Genomic DNA, 20,360 nt, shown 5'->3' on the forward strand with positions numbered 1-20,360 from the left:
TTGGATATTTAGCTGAGATTTCCAAGCTAAGTGTGGAAGGTGCTGCCTGTTTTTTCCTTGCTGCTCATCATAAAATGCAAGAGGAAAGGGTTAAGATGAGGATTAAACTCCTAAGCACAAAGAAGCCAGCAGATGATGATTTGGAAAATTCCCAACCTATTCAGATAGTGTGCTCTGAGATTAGGGCCAGAAGCAGCTCAATCAGGGACCTCCCTGAACTTTTAGGAAGTGAGTCCCCAGAGGACTGAGCTCCACATGGGAGTTTAACTGAACAACCCTTTGCTAAAGAACACGGATCCAGTCAGCCATTTCTGTGGAAGTCTGGATTAGAAATGCAGTTATCCAGAAAGGATCTGTGGAAAGTTCTATTGTCTGATGGTTTGGACCCACTTGAACTGCACACAGACCCAACAAACTTTTTGCAAAATATGCATAAGCAGAACTACTGCCCACCTGGACTGAAAGGGACTGGGAAGGGATGATTGAAGGAAGATTAACTTCAGGGGCAGAACCAGGGAAGCTGAAATCTAGACCAAAAACATCTTGGACCAAGACAGTGGGCCCCCACCTGAGCACAAGGGGCAGATCCACTCCTGCACTTGGAGGAAGCAGGTTGTCTACCCTAACACTTGTAAGGGTGGGCCTTGCCCCCTGTTGTTCAGGGAGAGTGCCTCCACCCAATGCTCGGAGAAGGTGGAGCCTGTGTCCCCGCATTCACAGAAAACCTGGCCACCATCCCAATATTCACAGAGTGTGGGGCTACACCCCACTGTTCAGGGAGAGCATGGCCGCTGCACAGGTGTTTGGAAGGAGTGAGGATACCACTCCAGCAGGCCCAAAGGGCAAAGAATTAATCCACAGATGGCTCTCAGACTTGAGATCTAAGGAAGTTTGCCCTGCTGTGTTTCAGACTTGTTTGGGACTGATGACCCCTGTTTTTCTTCTAGTTTCTCCCATCTGTTTATTCTGTCCCTGTTTCAGCAATGTATATTCGAGGCACATAACTTGTATTCTAGGTTTTACAGGTACATCAGACAGAGAATTTTGCTCCAGGATAGACCACACTTACAACTGATTTTGATGAAACTTTGTACTTAGTACTTTAATGTTCTAAAATGGCTTAAAGAGTTTGGGATGTTGTGATGGAAGAAATGTATTTTGCCTGTGGGAAGAATGTGTCTTTTTGGGGGTCAGAGGGCAGACTATTGGGGACTGGAGCATGTTCTTCACAAAAGGCATATTTAAAATTCCAACCCTTGGTCCTGTGGGTATGAACCCATTTGTAAATAGGATCTTTGAAGATGTTGTTAGTTAAGGTGTGCCCAAACTGAGTGAGGGTGGTCCTTAATCCAATATGGCTTAAGTCCTTATAAGCAAAGGAAATTGGACACAGAAAGAGAAGCCACGGGGAGCAGCCCGAAGCTGGAAGTCAGTAGAACTTGGAAGACAAAGGAGAAGACTCCACCATCTGCATTGCCATGTGATAGAAAAGCCAAGGAACCCCAAAGACTGCCAGCCAGCCAGAAGATACCAACCCAGGAAGAAGCAAGCCTTCTAGCCTGTGAAACTGTGAGCCAATAAATTCCTGTTGTTAGATCAGCCAATTGTATGGTATTTGTTTAAGTAGCTGGGAAACTGAAACAGTTGGGAACCACTGTTCTTTTTAACCCCAATTTTTAAAATTTGATTCTTATTCTTTCCCTTTACAGATATTTGGCCAGTGTTTCATATCATTTTCTGTATAGTAATTTAGCTTTTTCATATGTAGACAATTAATAAATTACAAGAATTGTTTTGCTTAAAGATTTCTTAAGTATCTGTTGTTTTCAGTTGCCATTTGCTTTAAGCAGTCTCCTCAATTTACAAAATACCACAGAATGGTTAGGGAACCTTCGTCAGCTAGAAAGGCAACCTAAGCCACTGTGGATCATGAATGTTACAAGTTTCTTCTGAATAGTATTAGGTGCAGAAATAACTACTTTTCAACATGATCATTAATGTTTGTTTGTGCCACGTTATCTTTGCATAATATAACCATTCTTGCTTACAAATTTTGGAAAATAGACAAAGCAAGAGTCTTGCCATTATGGTTAATTTATCATGAAGCCACTGAAAATCTCAATGAAATAAGAATAAACTCTGATATATTTTAATATAAATGCTTTTGTTTGTGAAAAACAATCCAGTGATTTGTCTGATATATTGCATGCAGTTCTGCTGGAGTAATAAAAATATTTGAACTGAACGTTGACAGAAATAGTCTCTTTCTCATAAGTGTAAGGACTCTTAATTGTAGTCATTATGTATAGGGCCAGTTTTTTTTCATGTGGCAGTTTCTGAAAATTACAGGAAGCCAATAAGGAAATAAGATTCTAACATAAAACTTTAATAGTATCGTCTTCCAAGAATGTGGTTAACAAAGTTGAATCAAACAAAATTATCAAAATGAAGAAGAAAAAAATATATAGATATATATCTCAGAAATTTAGACATCCTTGTCAACTCTTAAATAATGGCATTTTCTTTGCAGGAATTGAAGAAACTTAACAAATGTATTTTTTTCCAATGCAGAACTAGAATGTGAAACAATAAAACAAGAGAATACTCGACTACAGAATATTGTTGATAACCAGAAGTACTCAGTTGCAGACATTGAGAGAATAAATCATGAAAGAAATGAATTGCAACAAACCATTAATAAATTAACCAAGGACCTGCAGGCCGAACAACAGCAGTTGTGGAACGAGGAGCTAAAATATGCCAGAGGCAAAGAAGCGGTATGTCATAACTATTTCCAAAGTAGCAGCACATCAGCACTAACCTTAGTAAAGGTCTATCCCAGTTAAGAACTCCTCAGTGGGTAGAATAAATAGGCTAACAAGGTAAAAGTTTAGCACTGACATTTTACTAAATTAGTCATCCCTTTATGTCTGTTCAGTAACACCCCAGTTTCCCTCATTCAAATTTAACATAGCCTATATTTTTTAACAGTGAACCAAGAAATAAGCCAAAAAACCTGTAAAGCCATGAAAACAATTTTCATAAAATCTGTGCCTTTTACTCTGTAGAAGAGGAAAGGAGTCACCTCTCCATTTACGTATTCACTACTCAAAACATTTATTTAACATGTACTCTTTGCCAGGTACCGTGCTGGGCACATAGGAAGTAAGATTAAAAGGTATAAATTCTCTCCTCAAGGAACTTGCAAGCTAGATTATATCTTTCTACTATGAGATGAGACCTCTAATAGAGGTTTGCACAGGATATCGAGGAAGCATTTGAGTATACCTAATCCAGATTTAGTATGCATGGTATGTGGAAATAGAAGGAGGTGGTTTTTTAGGAAAAGCTTTCTTGAAGACTTAACACCTGAGCAGAATTGGGAAGTTCAGGGAACAATTAGCATGGCAAGGGTAGGGGGGTCAGCACCAAAAGAAGTATGTGGGAAAGCTCAGAGAAAACAACCTGATTGATGCACTCTAGAATTGTAAGCTTTTCTTTTGCCTGGAGCAAGAGACGGGATAAGTGGTCAGAGATGAGACTTGAGAGATAAGTATAGATCACTTGGTTATAAACCGTTTTATGTTTAGATTCTAGACCTTATCCTAAAAGCTGTCTTTGAAGCCCTTAATATTTTTTAATGTATTTTTTTATTGTGACCTTTAACATATACATAACAGTGATAACTTTCAGAGTACGATTTAACAAGCAGTTAGCAAATTTCAAAGAATGTCATGGGTCACAGTTCCACAACTTCAGCTATTTCCATTATTGTAAAATATAGCATACATACAGAAACGTGTTAACTTTCAATGTACAGCTCAACAAGCAATTATACAGGTAATTTCAAAAATTGTTGTGGGTTACAGTTCCACTGTTTCAGTTCTTTCCTTATTGCATAATAAAGAAAAGTATATACAGAAAGGAGAAGACTTTCAAAGCACAAGTCAATGAGTTGCTATAGAACAAATTTCAAAGAATGTTATAGGTTACAGTTCCACCATGTCATTTACCTCCTTCCAGCTATTCCAACACCCCAGTATCTAAAAATACATATATTTATATAAAGTTTCAGTATTCATAGACCTCTGTTGAATCTTATCTTGTTTGTTGCTACCCTTCCTCTCACTTAATCTCTTTCTCCATCTTCAGGGGTATCTAGGCAATGAGCACTCTAACTTGTTCATATTGAAAGGGGGTGTTGGTGGGGAAGGGGGCTGCATCCGATTGTTGTTCTTAAAGAGGCTATTGCCTCTGGGTTTTAGGATTTGTCTGGCATAGGAGCATTCTGGTGGATTTAAGTTTCTGAGAGAGAAAACTTGATGAGTGAATCTTTTACAGAATCTCAGGTAGGGACCTAGATGTTTGGGGACTACTTTTGTTAAGTGCATGTCATACTGTGGCCAATTGGGATGTCTAGCTGGACCTTGCATAAGAGAAACCTCCAGGATAGTCTCAACTCTATTTGGAAGCCCTTAATATTTTTCAGCAGACATGATCAGACTTCAGAAAGATCTCATTTTTGATGTGTGAAATTGGGTTAAAAGGGAGCACAACAGCACACTAATCTGATGAGAAATTACAAACTGAATTTAGATAATGTTAGTGGGGGCTAAAAGAAGTGGGTGGATTCTGACTACTTAGGAGGTAGAGGGAATAAGACTTGGTGGAGAAAGGGGAGCGGTCATGGTGTAGATATCCAGATGTCCATTCTGGGCAGTTGGTCAAGTCTTACCACTCACTTGGGAATAAAAGGGAGGGAAGAAGTAATGGTCAGGAATGCGTGTGGTATATTGGACATGTGTCCATGGGGCATCCAGTGAAAGTGTCTAATAGGTTATTATATAAATGGGTCTGGACTTCAACAAAATATCTAGGTTTGCAATGTAGATTTGGCAAAAATCACTATATTTTGTGACTGAAGCCATGAGGTAGATGAATTCACTAAAGGAAAAAGTGTAGGATGAGAATAGAATCCTGGCAAACGCCAACATTTGAAGGTAGGCAAAGACTCCTTGAGAGAGACCTAACTGTGTTATATATGTGAAGTAAAGTGTTTAGAAGAGAGTGAAACATATTTCATTCAGTTCTGAAAACTGTGTAGCTTATGTGGTTTATAATATATATGTATAAGTTTCATTAAAACTGGATTATATGTGTGGGGTAAAATGTTGAGAAGCAAAAAAAAAAAATAAAAAGAGCGAGAGACTTAAAAGGAAACCAAGGACTGACCAGAGGTCAATGAAAGGGAAGGAAGCTGAGAGAGAAAAGAGTCAGGCAGGAATTAGCAGTGTCAAATGCAATAAGGATTCATCAAGGTAGATTTAGTAACAAAGAGGTCACCTGTGACCTTCATCAGAACCAAATCACTTGACTTAATTATAATTATATAGATAGTACACTAAAATTTAGCCAACACTGTTGAGAAAGGGGACTTTCACATCTGCTATACAAATGAACTTTTTCTTAGTGACTCAGCATAATCATGCACTTGATGCCAGTGTATTCTAAGACAACATAAGAAGTTAACAGGTTGTCTAGGGACATTTTTCCTTGTGCATAGTTCTACAGCAGTCTTTTCTGCTAAATACACAATTTGCATTCCTAAGAAAACTTGTATAATAAAGTTATCTTTTTTGGGGTTTTTCTTTTCACAGAAGGAAAGGAAGAGGCTTTTTGGTTTGTTTTTTAATGGGGAGAAACAGAGACTAGAGAGTTTCAGACTTAAGTTTTGTTTCGGTGTTTCAGTGTTTCAGTTTCATTGTTTGTTAGTAGGTGTAATTCTGAAATCTAAAATTTAGTCTCTAACTTTTGCTTCAGAGTAATGGTTTTTCTTATTCTGTTACCTCCAGTGCTTTCCTTAGTACAGTGTTTCTAGCATATACTTATCACCACTGTTAAAATGAAAAAAGTGATTCAAACAAACCAGCTATGTTTGCCTGAGAGGACAATATTAGTTTTCATCCTAATTATATTATAGACTATATTGTAGGCATTAAGCAAAAGTTTCTTAATCAGTCAAGTTTTAACCATTTTGCATTATAGACAATCTGCATTTTACACATCTACACATGTAATGCTTAATATGGAACAGACAATTTAATATAAGCAGTGAGCATTGCCTCCCTTTTTTGGCTGTTTTTCACTGTATTTCTGCTAATGCCTTAACCGTCTAGACTTCCTCATCCTCCTATCCCCTGTTCATAATTCTGTCCCTGTGTAACAAGGGGAAAAAAATACATTTATAAGAAATGACTTGAGGTGGTAAGCCAGTCTTTGAAACGAGAATTTGGTAATTCTGGGTTTTAACCCTGGACTGGCCACTCCCCACCTGTGTGACCTCAGCATGTCATCTTACCTCTTATTTCCTCAGTGTCCTTATCTATAAAATGAAATGTTATGATGGTACTGTAAACAATTGAATGTACGCTTTGTTTTGTATGACTGCATGGTATGTGAATATATCTCAATAAAATGGAAAAAAAATGAAATGTTAAACTATGTAAGTGAATCTGAAATGAGTTACTTTGAATGATAGTGATGAATCTATCTTCTCAAGCACTGTGTGGCAAAGGGAAAGTTATGAGTCTCTAACCTAAATAAAAGTCTGAGTTTAGCTAAAATTAGCTAAACTAAAAAGAATATTTTTGAGTTAGAAAACCAGACTGAAAGGGGAAAGAAGCCTGGAAGTAGGGAAACTAGCCTGATGAGGGTCCAGAAAAGTGATTAACTTTCAAAGTATGATTTAATAAGTAGTTATAGAGCAAATTTCAAAAAAATTTTTATGGGTTACAGTTCCACCATTTCAGTTATTTCCTTCTAGCTGTTCTAATGCCCTAGAGGCTTTAAAAAATATATATATATTCTGTATTGGTAATCCTTTGTTAAATCTTATCTTATCTGTTGCTACTCCTTCATCTTGTTTGATGACTGTTTCAATCTTCAGGGGTACCTTGTAATATTTTAAAAAGTGAATTTTAATTCGTACCTAAACATGGACTCTTATCCCAAACTATTTGTCAGGGAAATGGAAAAGTAGTATTATATTGCTTACTAATCAATTATAGTCTTAAAATTATTCTACACATTTAGTATGAATAAACCCTTTTTTCATTCTTTGTATATTTAAAGCTACCATCCTTCATACTAAAAAATACAAAGTTACTAAACTTCCAAAATATAAATGCAATATATTGGTGTAAAGTTGGTGTATGTGGAATAGGACCGTTTGATTCTCTTTTTTTAACGTTTCTTTTTGTGTGCTATTGTTCTCTCCTTACAGATTGAAACGCAATTAGCAGAGTATCACAAGTTGGCTAGAAAATTAAAACTTATCCCTAAGGGTGCTGAGAATTCCAAAGGTTATGACTTTGAAATAAAATTTAATCCTGAGGCTGGTGCCAACTGCCTTGTCAAATACAAAGCTCAAGTTTATGTAAGTAATCATGGGAACTTCAAAAGCTTCTTAAATAGTATGTTTGATGACTGGTTCATAAATTTATGAGTTTAAAATTCAGCATGTCCATAACTCTTGACTAAACAGAAATAAAACACTGAAACTTTCTGGGCAGTAGAAGTCTATTATACGTTACTCTTCAAGTTATAAATTACTTCCCTTATCTATTCAACTATTAAATTTTAAAAAAAAATGGTTACATATAATATAGTTTGTTATGTTCTATGATAGACACCAGGATCATAAATTAGAAGTCTTTACAAGATACTAAAAAGGTCAGTTCTTCCCATGTAGCAAAAAAGACACCGCTGAAATGGTGACACTAGAATGAAATCGTGAAGAATGCAATATATATGGGGATGGTCTGCAAGAAAGATTCCAGGCACAAGAACAAACAAGAAGGCATGAAATATATTAGGGCGTTAAATGTCACTAACAGTCAATGATGAGAAATCTGTGCCTTATTTTGAAATACAACCAAAGATATAATTTTGGGAAAAATTTTTTAAATTGCTCTATTGCAATTTTTCATCTGTTCACAATTTTCTAGTATTTTAGTACCCCTCCCCCCCAAAAAATACCAATTTTCAAAGTACTGTTTTTGAATAGAAGAATGTTGTTTAAAATTTTAAGTCTATGCACTTTTTCCTTGAGACTCTTTCACTCATTCAATAAATACTTATTGAGTACCTCTTATGTTCCAAACCAGCTAGGTGATGGAGATAAAATGGTAACCCCAAACAGATACAGTCCTTACACCCCCAGAGATTACAGATTACTGGTGGACAGACATTGATTAAATAAAGCTAGGCTTATTTCCAGTAGGAAAAAAGAAGTATCCAGTAAACATTTGACCTTTTGCTGAATTGTTCCTCAGTCTCATAGATAGCTAGATAGACAGACATCAGAGTTTGATTTAAATACATTTACATGAAAGTACTAGAAAATAATTACCTGAATGAAATCACTGTAAAAAAAAAAAAAAAAAAATTTACCAGTGCAAACAGAATGCATGGGCTCAGAAAAGAAGATTTTCTTTGATCTCTGGAAATACTTTTATATAATACTAGTACAATAAAAATAGGAATAGCATCAATATGGAAGAACCCCAAGTGTTACAAATAGTATTTGGAAAAAACTTGAAATTAGCACATAAATTAAAGATACCACTGCATCTTTCAAAAAAGAGCAGGCTAAAATTATGTAATAACTTCAAAAGACCTATTTAAACCAAAAACATAATGAAGTACAGAGTTTTCTTTTGGAGTAATGAAAGTGTTTTGGTACTAGAAATAATGGCTGCACAACATTGTGAATGTACTAAAAGCCAGTGAAATGTACACTTTAAAATATTAATTTTATGTAAAATTCATTTCAGGTTAGCCATTTTAAAATGTGAATTTCACCTCAGTAATTAAAAAAAGATGGGAAGCAATGAAATATTGTTTAAATTAAATCAGTAAAATAGAAGATAAACATAAGAAATATAAACAGAGAGTTATAGGACTAAACCATTTTTTAAAAGGATTAAGAAAAATTGATGCCCCTGGAGAATGTAGCCTAAAAATGTAACCTACATATAAACTTTTTCAAAGAAAGATACTGTAATAAACTAAGTGTACTTGTAAAATGTTTAAATAATAGAAGTAAATTTCCAGGAAAGATAAGAATTGAGGCTAAAAATAGGCCCCAGTAAAAGCCACCATCAATTATTGGGTGAGCTTAAAGTTTTAAATAGTAAATCTGGAATTTTGCAAGGATTCAAAAACTAAAGCAGGTTACATTCTGTAGTTACAGAAGTTACATTAAGATGTTTTTCTTATTGATGATATGTTAGTTTAGATTAAAAATGTTATGTCTTCACTTCTTTTCTCCAGTATTTTAAGCCAAAAGTGGCTCTTCCTACCACAATGTGTAGATGCCTTATGAGAGAAATTTTGCAAACACATCTATCATATATAACCCACATTCCTATGTATTTTATAGGTACCACTCAAGGAACTCCTAAACCAAACTGAAGAAGAAATTAATAAAGCTCTAAATAAAAAAATGGGTTTAGAGGATACTTTAGAACAAGTAAGTAATGAAACATACAGTATCATTAAAACCTTAACTAAGATTTTTAAAACATAAAAATTAAATGAATTCATGGTTTCTGCTTGCTAAGCAACAAATTTTTATAATAAAATTATGAAAAAATGAGTGTCACACCCTTGACTTTAAAACACTTGAAGTAACTTATTAAATAATTTATACATACTAGGTTTCACATTTCATTTATAATGAAATAATATGAAACTGAGTAAATTTCCCTGTTTTTTTTTTTAATGAAGAATTGCCTTCTTTAACTTGTGATAATTTAATAATAAAGCTTTTTTATGCTAAAAGATTTGAGGTGGCTACCTTAAAAGTAGATAGATATCATTTGGGGTTTGAAACTAGCTGTGATAGGATAAGAGGTTTCTTTATACTGAGTTTTTCATCTGGACTGTAGAATTCAGGGGAACTCAAACCTAAATGTGTATAAAGTCTATTTCCAAACTTAGTTTTCAGAAAGTTCCTGCTTTAAAATCCTCGAAACATAATCCCAGGAAATTCAACTTTTCAAGAACTATTGGGTCCTAGCTAACAAATGAAATCTTATCCTTTCTCAAAATAAAAACTTGGTTATTTTAGCTAATACAGAAATAAAACATATACCATTTCACAAATAATTATGGTAGTAACCCACAGGAAGACATATTTTTTAATGTTAAAGTCTATCAAGACTTCCCTTGTATTAAAAAGAATTTTTCTGCTCAAAAAAATAGAAAAATTATAGCATTACATAAATGAAGAGTTTCATGATACGATCATTACTACTATTACTGTAATTTGGAGTTTCTGTAAGATAAAGTGTGAAGAAGATGAGGAATTGGGACTGCTTTAACATATGCTCTATAAATGTGATGATTATTTGAAATGAAATCTTCCTTTAGTTTGCTTCAGTTTGATTTCTCTTTTTCGGTTGGAATGGGCACTAAACCTGGTAATTCTCAAAAAAGTTGTGAAATCACAAGTAGTAAGGACCTCTATGACTCAAACATCTTTCAAACTGATATGAAACTTTTTGAAGGCTATACACAGGAAAAATTGGGAAAAAAATTATAACATGCCTACTATAGGCTTCACCCCATGTTAATATTCTAAAGATAAATACAACCTTCAGGGGCTTCAATTTGGGGGGAAAAAAAACTGACATGCAATTATACTGCTCATATTTGCATTTTTTGCAAAACCATTTTGGCTATAAGAAAAAGTAGTTTAGTGGGGATGCAACTGAAAATGTTCAGAGGTTAAACCTAAAGTAATGATATTAGAAATGGAGGGAAGAGGGCAGGTTTAGGAAATGTTAAAGGTGGTAAAATCCAAAGATTTCATGACTGAATGTGAAAGCAAAGAGAGGAAGTCATATCAACAGTGACTTCTGTTGTGGGCAGCTGGGTGGATTATAGTGCTGGGAACCTAGATGAGGAAAAATGAGAACCCAGGGTGGCCAAGACAGTGCAAGAATGTGTAGAGAAAAGCGGCAGAGGTTTGATTCCTGAGGAACAACAACATTAAAGGATAGGCAAAGAAAGGAGACTGGGAAAAACAAGAAGTGGACAGAATAGTTGGGAAACAGTCAGAAGAAGAGAATATGCTATAGAAACTAATATGGGGAAGACTTTTCAAGAAAGGATTGATCAGTAATGCTCTAGAGATAAGCAAGAATAAAGCCTAAAAACTACTTTGGGGGTTGGTAATTAGTTTAACTAAGTTAAGATGACAGAAGGTAAAATAGCCATTGGGAGGTTAAACAGAAAACTGATCAATTAGAGAAATGAAGCTAATTAATCTGAAAGTATTTAAAAGTAAGATAATTGCCAAAACCATTCAAGAAAAAGCAGGAAAACAAAATGAAAAAGGGATACACTATAAAGATGGAGGGAATTTATGTAAATTGTGAAGTAATACAGTATAAACAAAAATCTTTCTTAAAACTCTTGATGAAGTGGATTGTAACCTGAGAAATATAAATACCCAAAATTGACTAAAATACAAAGTTTAAATAAATAATCATAAAAGAAAGTAAAAAAAAGAATCAACTCTCCAAAAGGACTCCAATAACAAGCAATTTTACAGGTCAATGTTTTCATAAAAGGTCAGGTGATTCCCAAGACATGTAGATGGTCATAGAGCAGAAAGAAGGAGACCTTATTCATCTATAAGATTGGTATAACCCTCTTTCATACCACAGCCTGAAAAAGATGTCACAAATGAAGAAAATTAACCAGTTAATTTTATGAATATAAATGTAAAGGTTAAAATTAAACATTTGCAACTGAAATTTATTCAGCAAATATTTTTTAACTACCTGATACTCTAATAGGTGGCGATACAGATACTGTACAGTGCTGTCTTTGTGAACACCATTTTGCATGGGAAAGAGGAATGAAAATGATTCCTTTTATCATAACACTTTCATAGTTTAAGTACAGCATGCTATGGATTCTCATTAGTACACCTACGATAAGAACAGGCTCCTTTTTGAAGGAAGTGGCAGCTGAGCTGAGTTGTGAATAACAAGTAGGAATTTGCCAGTAGATATACAGAGAGATACACACATACACTGAAGGTCCAAAGACTAAAGAGCATGGCATGTTGACAAATTACCATATGTGTAAGTAGAATAAGGGAGAGGCCTGGAGAGACAAGAACCTAATTATCTGTTTTTGCTTGCTGGTTGAAATGTTATTCTCTCAATAGTGAAAACCATCGATGATTTTAAAGTAAGTAACGTGATCATAGGATCGGCATTTCAAAATAGATTAGAGATACATGAGACTAGGGACGTGCAATTAAGAGACCTACCAGTATTCTGAGCAGTCAATGGTAAGGACCCAAACTAAAACTGTTGCAGTGAGGCTGAAATTTAAAGATGAGAACAACAGAATGGTGGAGCATTTGCATGTGAAGGTTAACAGAGAAATCAAGAATGTCCAGGTGTTCAACTTTGGCAGTTGGGTATGTTCTTTGGTATGATTAGGAATGCAGGAGAGGGCTATGAAAGAGAATTTCAGGCTGGGCTATGCTGAACTTCAAGTTTCTGGGACATCATAGTAGAGAATGTCCAGTAAGCTTTGGATATAACTGGGTCTAGAACTCAGGTGAAATGACTGGATGTAGATATATATATAAAAGATATATATATATATAATTTATCATCGTGCGAGGAGGTAAAGCCATGAGATCTTCCAGGTAATAGAGATCTCCCAAGTGAGCAAGTGAGAATATAGCCAAGATCAGAATCTTGGGAGAACATCCATATCAAAAGAAAAAGCAGAGAAAGAGAAACCTACAAGAAGGACTGCCTAAGATATAAAGAGGAAACCCGAGACCATTTTAGAAACCAAGGAAGGGGTGTTCAGGAGGGTGTGCTCAGCTGCCACAGATGTTCCTCTCAGTCAAGATTACATCTGAAACATACCCATTGGCTTTAGAAAATAAGACGTGACATTTGCAAAAGCAGTTTCGTGGAGCTGAGGTGCCAGAAACCATATTATTATGGATTGAAATTTGAATGGTAGAAAAAGAAGATAGGATCCTGTGAATACACTACTCCTTAGAAAAGTTTCACTCTGAGGAAAGGCCGTGGAACAGTAGTTAGAAAAGGTCATGTGGGAAAGGTTTTTGTTTTTTATGGTTTGTGTTTTGGTCTCCCCCACCCCTTGGCGAGGGAGGGGGTTTGTTTCAAAAGTAGGAACAAAAATGGAATGGTGGATTTGAATACAGTTTTTGAAGAAATAAGAATGGATGGGAAAAAATGAAGAGCTGGAGGGTTTACTTTTCTTCGGAGAAGAAATCAGCACCCTGCATCCTGAAATTGACTGGAAGGAAGAGGGAAAGGTCTCATACAGATATGTTGGTTGGGTTGGAAAAAGGAGGTAATGGATTTCCAGGCTAGTGGCTTCTGTCTTTTCAGTGATAGAAGAAAAAATCTTCTAATTCAAAAATTATCTAACTAAAGTAATTACCCTAATGATATCTCCTTTACCTATACACAACTTGAGGGCTCTTTAAAAAAGATGTCAACTGTTTATACATTTTATATTTTCTGTTTACTGTGGGAGATATTGTCCTCTTGGTTAACAGTCGGTATTAATTACTGGTAACCACTGTTACTAGCAGCACTTGTCAACACGAAATGAACCTTAGAAATGCCTTTTTTTCCCCCTTGACTTTTGGTTTCAATGAATCTTTAGCTCAAGCTTTAACAGAAATTAAATGCGGTTACTTTACTACTATTTTAAAAAATGCATGACTAACCAATTAGAAAACATTATCCAAGAAAGTGAACACATAAATGCAAAGTTAGATAATAAACTAGATAAAGCTAGACTTCAGAACTTAGAAAAATAATTTATATTTATTAATATGCTGATACAATATATATTAATATTATATGGGTTATATAATATTTATACAATATATATTAGAACCTAAAACACTTCCAGAGCCATTAGTTGAAAAATAGCTATCAGTACCCCTATTTTACCAAGAATTAAACCAGTTTTGATTCCTCACTAGTGCCCTATACTATTTCACCCTGCATTTAAAGATAGTAATTATTATTCCCCTTAAACCATTATGTATGTTTCCTTTTCTAAGTGCATATTATTTTTGGAGCAAGTATAAATTATATATTTTAAAAAGTTTCTTTGAAATTAATTTCTCTTTGGGGAATAATAAAACTTTTGGACAAATGGTAGGTGAGAATCATATGGAATCATATGGCTCAGTTGATGATATAGAAATTCTGTAACTTGTTAAAAAAGTTTTGATATATAGTTATAATATCTCAACCAAAGTTTTATTCCCCAAGTTGAATATAATGGTATCAGAGAGCAAGAGAAGTGTAAGAACTCTGAAAGAAGAAGTTCAAAAGCTGGATGATCTTTACCAACAAAAAGTTAAGGTAAGAACTTTGCCACAGTTTGTACAGGCTAGCCAAAGCTATGTCTTGATTGATTGACTAGGCACATAATCTGACATCACAATTGAAATTTTTAAGCTATAATCTATAGCTTATATTTCCATTTAGTCTTCTAATCCAAAAGTTTATTGTGAGGAGCTATTTTATTTTAGATTTTAAAGACTTATTTCTAGATTAGGACTGTTTCACCATAGAGCATGTTTACTGTCCCATTGTCTAGTATTTTACACTTGAATATGTGAATTGATATCCTTGCCAGACAAAAACATTTTTTAAACATACTCTCTTCTGCCTGTTTATTGAGATTTAGTGTTATGTATGTACTTCTAAAGCTTGAACCCCAATATGGTCTTTTGTATGTGTAATTGTCCATCCATAGTCATTGCAAACTGACTATCCTGCTTAAATTATAAAGAGCATTTACATGAAATATAGAATGTGGATACAATAATAAGACTGATGCCCCACCACCTCTCCCCAACCCCCTGGCCAGCATTTGACTTTGGCAAGTACTCAGATAACTCAGATTCATCACCACTTATACAAATTATTTGAAAATTTTAACCACACCAATATTTGGTATTTAGTTATACCAAGAAAGTGTCAGGAATTAAAAACTTTTTTCTTAACCTGTACTGTATTTAGAACCTATACTTTTTTTTCACCTGTGTGAAGTTTTTAATTTCAAAATATAAGACATCTGATAATCATTTTGTTTTTTCATTTATCTTCCATGACCATTCTTGAGTTTATTGTCTGAAGCACTTAAATGAAGGGCTTATGATAATTCATCTTGAGAAACCTAAGAAGCGATTAATTTGGACCACTTTGCCTGCATATAGCTAGTGCATTCATTAAATAATGGTATTATAAGAGTTATCCTCATTTTTACCTAGATTAGGCCTCCTTGATGATCGTGGAAAATTTTTAAAACAAAGTAATGTAAAGTTTACTGAACAAGTAGTTCAGACTTGCAAATACTACTGAATGAATCCTAAACAGGCCTGTTGAAAACAATTCATTTATGTTTATGGAATAGAATTTCCAAAGGAGCATTTTAAAGTCTATTGCATGTAAAACAGTAAGCGTCCTGAGAATACAAACAATGCAACCTGATGAATAAATGGTTTAAAAATAATCCACCTGGAGTATTAAATGTGACTATTTAAAAACAATAACCATGACTTTATCCTTATAGGAAGCTGAGGAAGAGGACAAAAAATGTGCCAATGAGCTTGAGTCCCTGGAGAAACATAAGCACCTGCTGGAAAGTGGTGTTAACAAGGGCCTCAGTGAAGCTGTAAATGAATTAGATGCTGTTCAGCGCGAGTAAGTTCATCTCTCCAAGACTTACAATGTTTATTTTCACCTTAATTGTCTAATATTTATATAAAACTAGATCCAGATTGATTTGCTTTAATTTATAGTATTTTAGGGAGAGGTAGTGGTGAATATAACTTAAGCAGAACAGCACAGTTAGATTAAGAGTTTGCTTATAACTTGAGATACTTTCCCTTTCCACAAATATATTTTGCTACTATTATAGTTATTGTCTCCCCCAAAAAATGAGTCATGCTTAGATGTAATTAATAAATGGCTTTTAATCCCTGAAAAAATAACAGAAAATTTTAAATCAATTCAAATAACTCACTAAAGTACACTATGCTTCTCATATTTTTAAGATATATTTCTTAGAAATTATGTATAATTTATAGTAAAAATAAATTATAGTATAAATGATACAGTCAGATCTGCTATAATGCAACATATGCCTTCCTAAAAATCACCACACTATGCAAAACCATGGAATAAAAACCACAGGATTTATGGAAAAATTGGGATTGGTGCACAACACTCAAAAATTTCATCGAACAAATAAATAAAAATTAGGAACCTAATAAAATTTTAACAAATGTTATATGTGTTAAATTGTTAAGAAATACATAAATGCTACAATAAATATGACACTTTACATTGAAAAAGACCTGAAGTTTGCTTGGGGAAATGTTCATCAGAAGGGTTGTGAGCTATTGTGAAGAGGTGGAAAGAGGGACTTCTGAAATCTTATGGAAAATTGTAACACCACATGTGGATGAGTATGGCTGCTAACAATGCTGTGTATTGAGGTGGGCTGATACACATTTGTGGTGTGTGTGTGTGTGTGTGTGTGTGTGCACATTTTATGTGTTCCTATGTGTCTGGATTCAGCCAAGTACAGTTTTCTGTGTTCTACTAGTATGTCTCATAGAGGAAATCCATGTAAGCAAATGCAAAATTTTCATTAGGCTCATAATTGGTAGATAATATTGTCAGCAAGTTGGAACAAATTCTTGTTTCCAAACAAACTTTATAGTAGAAGTTACTGTGTATTATTTTATATTTCTTAGAAGTTATTTGTAATCCAATTATATGTTGTCAGGTTTTCCCTATTGGTTTCCATTATAAATTTTAAAACATGGGAAAAATTGTAGCCACACTTTGTAAATTATAGCCACACTTTGTAAAACTAGTGGCATCCCTTTTTTAAAAATATTCTGCCCTTCTCTATAAAGTTCTCTCATGCAACCTATATTGAATCAATGTATAGTAATTAATCCTTAGGCTCTATGAACACTTGTATAAGAGTATACACTTTTTTAATAAACTTCAAATTAGCATCCCTCAAATAACTAAAAATTTTGCTTTGAAGGTTAAGTACAAGCCTTGAAAAAAATCATCTCTCTTAATTTCCTCATATGTAGACTAGGGATAGAAAACTCAGTTGAAGGTTTATTTGGCCTGCAGTTTTTATGTGTTATTAATTTGAATTTAAATGCCTAAAGATAGGTCTTCTGCTTTGTAATATACTGTGGCCCTACCCTACCCCTTTGTCTTAAGCAATACACTACCTTTATATTCTCCCACCTGCAAATTTCAAGAATCCTGCCCCTGAAAGCATTTGAGTTTAGAATACTTTTGGAGACTCAGGTAAGGCTATTTGCTCCAAAGATTTATATCTTAAAGCTAAGATTTTGGTAGTATTTTGTTTTCTTTACTAATAACCTACCTAGACCTTGGGCCCACATATACTAGCTGAGGTAGTAATACACTAAAATATAACATGATGAAGTAAAAAAATAAGAATTAACTTACTCCATTATTTCAGAAATGTTTAATCAATCATTACAGGACTGGATAACAGGTAGAAGCTTTTTCAAGGAGAGCTCGATGTACAATCTTTGTGTTCTATAGTAGTTAACACTCTTAAGTTAGAGAATACTGTATTGGTAAATATGTGACTCAGTAAAACTGATTTCTTTGTTTTGTTTCCACTGGTCTGTCTACCTGTCCTGCAAAGGATCTTTGAAGATGTTTTTCTTCTGTTTTAAAATAATTAATAACTGGATTCTATGAATTATACATATATGAGGCAGGACATATACCAATCACATCTTGGTTTTATTGAACATGAAAATGGGAAATGAACTAAATAGAAACTTAAGCCAGAGTTTTATTCTACAGATACCAACTAGTTGTGCAGACCACAACTGAAGAAAGACGAAAAGTGGGAAATAACTTGCAGCGCCTTTTAGAGATGGTTGCTACACATGTAGGGTCTGTAGAGGTAAGTGTCTGAAGGTCTTTCCTACGTTTTAAGAAAGCTTTCTAATACTACTTCTTTGTTTCTGTAGAAATTAAATGAAAAATTTTATATCTCAGGAAATGATCTAGTAAAAATATATCAGAAGAATCCTGTCTGGTAGTAGTGGTGAGGGGGTGAAGGGTATACTTCTGCATTTTATAAATCCTTGTGATTACATTGGGCCACCCAGATGATCCAGGATAATCTCCCCATTTCAAAATGCTTAATCACATCTGCTAAATTCCTGTTGCCATGTAAAGTAACATTCACAGATTCCAGAAATTAGGAAGCATGTGGCCATTATTCAGCTTACCAAACCTGGAAACAAAGAAATTCATTAACAGTAAAATAGATAAATAAATATTGATACATTCATTTGATGGAATACTATATAGCAGTACATGAATGAACTGTTATATGTCTTACCATGAGTGAGTCTCAAAACAAAAATACTGGGTAAAAAAAGTCATGAATCACTACATTTAATATAATTCCATAAATATGAAGGTAAAAATGAGATAGCACTAAACTGATAAATTGTTTAAAGATATGTACATATCTGTGTGTGTGTCTGCACACACACACTAGTAAAAGTATAAAAAAAAAACAAAACATTCAGGAGAGTGGTTATCTCTGGAAAAGCAAAAAGGAGATATTATTTTAAAAGGGTACATAAGGGACCTATATAGTGAATTAAAAAGTATTTTATTCCTATTCTGAATTTATAAATGTTACACTCTTGTTTGTAAAGTTCACAAACATAAAAGAAATAAATTACTTTTGCATGTTTCCCCTAGAAACATCTTGAGGAACAGATTGCTAAAGTTGATAGAGAGTATGAAGAATATATGTCTGAAGATCTCTTGGAATATATTAGGGAGATTGGAGACAAGTATAAGAAGAAAGCTGCTCTACTTAAGGCTTCTGATGAAGACAAAATGTGATTAAGCAAGAACTTTATTAAAGAGTGTAAATTTTGGAATGTTTTATGTAAGTTTGAAAAATCTGTAATTTATCCCATGCCCTACCTTACAATGAAGTCTCCTGAAGACATCTTCCCAAGCCTGTATAATATTTTTATATCTTTTATAAATCTAGTTCATTAACATAAAATATGATAGATTTTAGATTTTACCTTTAGATATAAATGACCAATTACATGTGTACTCAGAGATAATACAATAGCTTAAATAAAACATGTGTTTTCCCTCATTTTTTTTTTCCTGATTTGCGGTCGCAGTTGATTTGTCTGAGGTGGGGGGGGCGGCCGGTTGCTGAACCCTCGGCTCTCGGCATTGCTCAGAGGGTACCGGCGGCGGGGGCTCTTTCCCGGAGGCGAGGGCGAGGCGGGGGACTGGGCCCTAGTCCCCGGCGGAGGCGTGCAAGGAGGGCGGCGAGAAGGAGCAGGCGGGACACGGTTCTTTTAGGGAGGATGAAACCAAGAGAGAGAGAGAGAGCTTTATTAGGCGAGAGCACAAGCTTATATTGGGCGATTAGAGGGCGGGGTAGCTGTAGAGGTCAAAGGCTTGGATTGGTTTAGAGAGGGTGCAGAGGTTGATAGACGGGGCGGGAGTTGTTCCGGTAACTGAGCATGCTCACTAGAGGTGGGGGAGTTGCTCTGGCAACGAGGAGTGTCCGAGCAGGACACGGGGGTGGGGAAAAGGCGGTTCCCTCCGGCAAGCCTCCCCTAACGGTGGTATTTTGGGTGAGGAAATGGGGCCTGCCTCCGGCCTCACTTTCCCAGGCCTGGGGGGCTGTGGAGGGCGCTGTCGCCCGTGCCCACCACCCTCCCCAGGGGCGGATCCGGTCCCCTGGCCCAGGCCCGCCAAGTTGAAGCACGTAATCAGTGTCCCGCATTTCCCCCTTCTTTTCAAATTAAAGGGAGAAGCTTACCGGAGAGGTCCGCCAAGGGATGAGGGAAGGGGACGGTTGGGGAGGGGAAAAAGGGGTAGACGGTGGCTCAGCAAGGCTGGAGCTCAGCGTTGGTGTGGCGCCCGGGCGCTCGACAAGGGCCTTGCTGGTAGCGGGCTGGGCGAAAGTTTAGAGAAGCTGGAGCTCGGGGTTGATACGAGGTTCAGGCGATTGAGAAGGGCCTCGCGGTCGACGGGTTGACCGGTGGCGGCGAGGTCGCTGAGGGTTGGTTGTCATCTTGGAGTAGGCAGCGTCAGAGGTGGCGAGTCGCTGGTACTGAACTTGCACGAACGAGGAAAAAATAGCATCCGTTTGTTTCCTTACAAGTTGGACGATTCTGCGGATAATGCAGGGCC

The 20,360-nt window shown here is 35.5% G+C and overlaps 1 protein-coding gene across 1 annotated transcript in view; it reads left to right on the forward strand.

Moving 5' to 3' along the window:
- The window catches only part of NDC80 (NDC80 kinetochore complex component), a 53,266-nt gene extending 33,996 nt beyond the window's left edge, over positions 1-19,270 (forward strand). The window contains exons 10-16 of the mRNA XM_037805962.1: positions 2,572-2,777; positions 7,283-7,435; positions 9,443-9,532; positions 14,361-14,453; positions 15,670-15,800; positions 17,973-18,075; positions 18,891-19,270. Coding sequence (XP_037661890.1) covers positions 2,572-2,777; positions 7,283-7,435; positions 9,443-9,532; positions 14,361-14,453; positions 15,670-15,800; positions 17,973-18,075; positions 18,891-19,037 — 923 coding nt within the window. The 3' untranslated portion in view covers positions 19,038-19,270. The remainder of the gene's footprint in view (positions 1-2,571; positions 2,778-7,282; positions 7,436-9,442; positions 9,533-14,360; positions 14,454-15,669; positions 15,801-17,972; positions 18,076-18,890) is intronic.
- The last annotated feature ends 1,090 nt before the right edge of the window (positions 19,271-20,360 follow it).

Source organism: Choloepus didactylus, chromosome 16 (assembly GCF_015220235.1).
Source record: "Choloepus didactylus isolate mChoDid1 chromosome 16, mChoDid1.pri, whole genome shotgun sequence".
NCBI classification, from domain to species: Eukaryota; Metazoa; Chordata; class Mammalia; order Pilosa; family Megalonychidae; genus Choloepus; species Choloepus didactylus.